The 6,709-nt window shown below is 39.7% G+C and overlaps 1 protein-coding gene across 1 annotated transcript in view; it reads right to left on the reverse strand.

Moving 5' to 3' along the window:
- LOC106525494 (RING finger protein 17) overlaps window positions 1-6,709 on the reverse strand; it is a gene marked incomplete at its 3' end in the record, with an annotated part of 58,284 nt that overhangs the window by 1,599 nt on the left and 49,976 nt on the right. The window contains 5 exon segments of the mRNA XM_014019757.1: window positions 1,271-1,418; window positions 5,536-5,787; window positions 5,907-6,024; window positions 6,112-6,229; window positions 6,526-6,641. Of these exon segments, the coding sequence (XP_013875211.1) occupies window positions 1,271-1,418; window positions 5,536-5,787; window positions 5,907-6,024; window positions 6,112-6,229; window positions 6,526-6,641 (752 nt within the window).

Here is a 6,709-nt window from a genome sequence, read left to right on the forward strand (position 1 = left end):
CACACACACACACACACACACACACACACACACACACACACACACACACACATAGTCTGCCTCAGTCTGCACTCGTTTTTTCACACTGGGCAAAAAATATATTTAAACCAGCTGAAGTTAAGTTTAGAGCACAGTTTGAAATGTACACCGAAGGAAACCTGCATCACAACTTTTATACTGCAGTCAGAGCTAACGTGATCTGCAGCGTCTGCCTACTGCATGGCGGCAGCTCTAAAGTAACAGCGAGAAAAGACTAAGAGCTTTTTATTTTAATCCAGCAGGGAGAACAATACAGGTGTTCTTCTATGCCTCCTGTGAGCAGTTCCAGCATTTTTTAAAAGAAAAACAACTCGGACACGCTAATTACAGAGCGGTTTCAAACCGAAGTAAAAACATGGCACTCACTGCACTCCCGTTCGAAGTGAAACTTAACACACAGCTGTTCTCTCTACCACTCATAGTCCGACACAGCGGACAGAAACAGCTAAATTAGAGAGTTATAACACATTAAAAGTTCATAACTCATCCTTATTGTTGTTGGCACTCTGTGGAGATTGTGTGCCGAGGTTGTCACTGTTAACAGTGAACAGAGGGTGCAATTTAACAGCTTTCTTTGAGTCACCGAAATAAAGCACCGAAATTAGAGTTGTGTTTTGGTCTGAGTATTACCGTTGATCTTCGCTCCGGTGCCATACTGGAACAGAGTTTCGGTACCCAACCCTAGTGACCGCCGGATTAAGTCAAACAGATTATTTACTGAGGGAATATTAACGACAACACAGAACAGCAACAGTGTAGTTAAGTTTAAAAAATATTGAACCACAGGATCCCTAAAGTTAATTCAGTTTGTTTTGTTTGATATGAGACAGACGTCCGTCAGAGAATAAATGTGTTGCGGTCCACTTCAGCCGAGCTGAGATCTGCTCCACGCCTCTTTTGGTTCTGCACTGCTGGGTTCATTTCTCAACACATACATGTGAGCAGGAATTGCCTATGTCTTTATGAGTGACCCCAGGGAGCTTAAAGACAGACCAGTCTGTGCAGATATTTTGCAGAACTATCTTGTAAGGGAGGTTTTAGAAACCGGACAGAAAATTACAGTTTTATGTTAAATTTTTTACTTTTTTGCTCATTTATTTTCTGTGGATTTTTGTTACAAATTAATAAAATGCATTTAAGACAAAAAATTGTTTGCACTTAAACCTTCTAGCTACATGGACCAAAATTTAGAGTAAGAAAAATGAAGAAGAATGGTCTCTTGTTTTCATACCTCTGCCTTGTTGTTTGATGTAACATCAGAGCAGATCTGTCCTCTCTCCCACACACCATTAACGTGTGCAGCACAGTACATGTCGGCCTTCCACACCACATTTTGGGGCTCCTTTTGTGCACACTCCTGCTTCACAGCTTCACATATTCTGTAAAACATAAAAAATCCTAAAACATTATAAATTAGTTTGACTGTGACTTCTCCTAAGCTGTTACACATTAATACTCATTAAATACTGTATGTTTGATGTGTTTACAGTCCCATCCAAAAGTACTGGAACAGGAAGTCAAATTCTCGTTTTTGTTGACCGGACATTTGGGTTTTAGATCAAACATGAGACAAGAGTTCTGAATGTCAGCTTTTATTTCCTGGTATTTACATGTAGATGTGTTAAACAACTCAGGATTGATCACTGTTTGCATTACACCACAGCATTTTTAATGGAACAGATTATCTTAAAGTAAATAACATTTAATATTTTGTGGCAGAACAATTGGTTGCAATGACTGCCTCAAGCCTGTGACCCATCATCATCAAACTGTTGTATTCTTCACTTGTGATGCTGTTTCAGGCTTTTCCTGCAGCTTGTTTCAGTTCTGGTTTGTTTCAGGGGGTTTCTCCCTTCAATTTCCTCTTCAGGAAATGAAATGATCTATTGGGTTCAGGTCAGGTGATTGACTTGGCCAATCTCAGCTCCTGCCCCTCTTTGATATGACTCAGAGAGGAAGCGGTCTTCACAGTGTCCAGCCCATCGTGTGCAGACTAACCTTGCAGAAAAGTTATTCTACAGATAAATAAATAACCGTTGGGACATTGTTCTGTCCTAAACTTTACCCTAGCTTCATATTTTTGGAGGACAGTGCTTTTACGCGGGTCACTTTTTTTTTAAACCCTCCTCTTGTGTCGGGAGGGGAACTCAGAGCTCACCCCACCTGGCTGTTACCATGTAACAGCAGGTACAAGGAGCAGCAGTCTGTAACGACCTCCAGGACAGATCTGAATGGTGTGGACCTCAGAGTTCAGTACACTGATGCTACGTTCACACCGAACGCATTTTGAGCGGCAGGAGCGGCCGATTTACATGCAAAGTCTATGGAGGATGCAACTCTAGGGGTCGTGCGTCACGTCACGTATGTTTTGGGCGGTGCGCAAGGAAGGCGGAAGGGGCGCAGAGTGTTTTCCGCGCATGCAGTGCTGCGGAAGCCGCCGCCAGAGTTCAAATATCTGAACGTTTCGCCGCTCGCCGCGTCTTCCACTGAAAACCGGAACAGACGGACTGGAGATATACTGTATTTACCTGAAATCGACCGTGTGCAGTAGGATTTTCTGGCAGGATATATCAGCACCGATGTGGATCAGCTGCTCGGGACCAAAAAAAATAAAAGTCCGTCAGCTGGCAGCTTCTGGAGTGATGAAACTAACCGAACAAATCGCCTCTAAATCATCTGGTGAGTTAATTATCTGCTGTGTGCAATGTTCACTTGTTTTTTAGTAAATAAATCAAAGCCATTTTCTTTTATTTTATCTTTATTTCACCCGCCGAGGACACGCTCCTCCCACACCCCGCTGCTGCTGCTGCCGCTTGTTCTGGTCTGAACACTAGTGCGTTTTTTGGTCTGAAAATAGTGCGTCCGAAACGTTTTGCGCTTTTTGGCCGCTCAAAACGCGTTCGGTGTGAACGTAGCATGAGCCTTCACCTCCAATGAGAAAATGTCTCCAACTTTGGTGAGCTGACAAGCCATACCTAATTAAGGCATTACACACAAATGGTTTGCAGAACAGCCCTGGTTAAAACAGCTGAGGCAACACTGATATTGTTCTTCTGACTTGTAGATAAAAGATTACTTATAAGCAATAGATCTTAACATCTTCTCTCCAAATTGACAAAAACTTATGGGTATTAACCTGGGTCTCTGTCTTTTAATTAATAGAAGAAAAGTATTTCCTTTGGAAAAAGTACATTTTCATTCTATTAAAGGTTTTAGTATCCAGACCTTATTATATCAAATCTACAATAACTTGCATCTTTAACTGTTTTAGAAAGCTCAGTGCTTCGTATTTCCTTTATTTGTATTGTTTTTATTCATGATTCAATGAAATTGGTTCTTGCTATATTTTTGTAATAAATCACCCTAAAAGACAAAGCTGGTTCCTCATCTTTGAGTATTTTGTTCTGAGATAAGAATTCCCTGCGTATCACATGAATCTCACACTTGGGTATGCAGGGCTCTAGACTAACTTTTTGCACTGATTGCACTGGTGCACCTAACATTTTTTCTTAGGTGCACCAGCACAAAAGTTAGGTGCACAGACATTTTCAACCACGTCACATTTAACATCATCATTTTATGGGTTAATTTTAAAAAAATCATTGTTCATTAAGGCAATATTAACAAGAAAATAGTAGTTAGTTAGTTGGTTAGTTAAGAATCAAGAAAACAAAGCTCTTTATTTGAACTAGAATTATACAAGACTCATAGCTTACTGAAAAGTATTTAAAGTGATTCTATAAAAATTCTAAGTGCAAATGTTTAAGGGCTGAACATCTTATAAACATCTTAAACATTTCATGGTTACATTTCTTTTAGACACTAGCCCCTCAGACGAACGACTCCTGTAGTTCGGTCCTATGGATCTTTGGCCTTGGATAAACCAGAATAATGAATAGAGAATATTCATAAATAACAGAAATATTACTGATATTTATCAAAAGGTTGTGCAGATTTAAAAAATATATAATAATATAATAGAACACATAAAAATCTGCAATTTCATTAGCATTTGTTGAATCTTATTATCTTATCTTATTTCAATTAAATATCTAATATGTCTTGTCTTATCCTCCTGAGACCCAAAAGAACCAATTTCAGATACTTGGAATGTAACTGTGGTGAAGTTGATTAAGTGCAAAAGCGGCCTGCTATACATGTGAGCTTCCTCATGCTGCTTTTTTTCCTTCCTCATTCTGCTGAAATGATCTGCTGCGCTCATAGAGTAGACTGTTTAGTAAGATGGAGTTAAGAGCGAGCAACCGTCCACATCTTCCTTTTATCTTCACAGTTAACAAGAAAAAAAGTTTTTCAGACTCCGATGTGGAAAAAAAAAATAAAAAACACTACGGTTGTTTCGCCGTGTGTGCACACCTGTTTTTTGCTTCGTAGTGGGGACAATTATTGACCATTTCCCTGGTACACACAGCCAGGTGAGGTTAGGGTTTGGGTTAGGTGTGTAGTCTACCTGGGAGGTTATGGTTGGCTATAGAATTGACAGGGAAATGAATGGAAGCCAATGCAAAGTCCCCATGAGGATAGAACAACAAACGTGTATGTGTGTGCGCCCGGGAGCAGAGCGCAGTGTTATTAGTAGACATGGAGACTGTATCAGCGGGTGACTGTTATCGTTGATACTGCTGGATTCATTTTTTATGGAACATGGAAACTTTGTGTTTCAGCGGGCGACCGCTCCCCCTTCCCCTCGAATGACTGAAAGGTCACACCAGTGCGACCGGGCATTTTTTTAGTCTCACTATTAGGAAATCAGGTTGCATTTGCGACCAAATTGGTCGCACTCTAGAGCCCTGGAATGTTCTGAGTTGTTTGACACATCTACATGTAAATATAGAAAATAAAAGCTGACATTCATAATTCTTGTCTCATGCTTTTCTTTTGATCTTATACCCAAATGTCTTCAACATCAACAAAAACAAGGGGATTTGACTTGCTGTTCCAATACTTTTGGAGGCGACTGTATATTTTATTAATCCATCTAAAACACTTGACACCTCCTGGTGAAAAAGAAATGTGCTTGCATGCTAAAATACAAAATTTAGAAAGTTAAAGAACAGAACATACCATAGAAAGAAATAAAATTCATGCAAAGTTACAAAACCAGATCAGGACAGTTTTCTAACCTCCCCATCTTTATATCCAAACACTGCAGAACATCTCATCTCGTGAGATGTATGTTTTTATCAGGGTGGATTTTAGGGAAAACAACACTGTACATATTCCAACAGGGTTAATAAAGAAGCTGTTGTCTTTTATCTCTGTTGTCAAAAACTTCTCATTAGTACCACAGACAACTGCTTACTGGTTAAAACTTAGAATTACTGCATTTATCTCCTTTTCAAAAGTAGTTTATCGTTATTTTCTGCCTGAAGTAATTAAAACAATTTATGGGCTGACAGAAAACTAAATACCATTCGATTATGTAAGATAGACTTAGGGCCACAAAGAAAAGTTGTTTTAAATGTTTAAACAACTGACCTTTTAAGTTGAGAGTCTAATTCAGTGAGTTGAACGTAGAAGCTGCTTGGTGAGTTGGTGCAGCTGACTCTAACTTTAACATCTTTGAGATTGGCAGGGAGCTTCAACTGAGGTTTCAGAAGATCTTCTTTGTTCTCTTCAGGGATGATTTTGTTCGGGGCATCAACCTTCTCTGCTACTGAAGCCAGGTCAAGTGGAGGATCCCACACTGCCAAATCATCACCAGAAGCCTTGGCATTCATGGATTTCAGTCTGTAAGAAAAGAAAACAGCCACATCAGTAGAAAAACAAAGAAAATTGGATATTAAAAAAGACAAAAAAAAAAAACAGAAGAGGATGTGATTTTTCAGGAAACTTCAGATTAAAATTACCCATTCCTAAAGGAAGCTAGCTCCTCTTTCACCAGCAGTTCAGCCACATTGGTTTTCTGCTCATTCTGTCCATCGTTAAACACTCTGACTGGCACAAGATGACTCTTCGGGACTTTTGCTGAGAAACAAATAAAATCAAAAACCAAGGACAGACCGCAGAAACTAGATATTTGCAAAGCATCAGCTCATAATCCACACCCAGTACCTGTGGCAACAATAGTGACCAGCTTCTGGTGAGTAAGGCTGGTGAATCTGTTGGTGCTGGTTTCACTCCACTTCTCTACGTCCACAGGAACCACATCTGCCAAACGGCAGTGAATGGCCTAAACACATAGTTTATATTGACTTATCCAAGCAGCGTTCAAACATACAAAGCACTAAACACAAGACAATAACCTCAGAAAATTCTATTATCATTAAGTGCATTGTACTTTGCATTACAAACAGTTTAGAGTTTTCTTGCCCAGTATGTTTGACTATGTATGACCCTGATTTTTTTTCTGAAATAAGAAATCTGACTGCAAGACTCAAAACAAGAAGGCAAAGAAGTTTAGCTACATCACCATTCAAGGTAATTTAGAGTTTTTTTCCCCAACCACAGCACAACAAATAATCTCACCATGGCAGGAAGGGCAAAGAACTCATCCTTGATCTTCCTCAAGTCACTGACAGACAAGATTGTCTTATTGCCAAAGTCAACATACTGCACTTCCACTTTTCTTCCTCCTGGATGACCTACACACACACACACACACACACACACACACACACACACACACACACTCACCCACACACACACACAC

This window comes from Austrofundulus limnaeus, unplaced genomic scaffold, assembly GCF_001266775.1.
Source record: "Austrofundulus limnaeus strain Quisiro unplaced genomic scaffold, Austrofundulus_limnaeus-1.0 Scaffold229, whole genome shotgun sequence".
NCBI classification, from domain to species: Eukaryota; Metazoa; Chordata; class Actinopteri; order Cyprinodontiformes; family Rivulidae; genus Austrofundulus; species Austrofundulus limnaeus.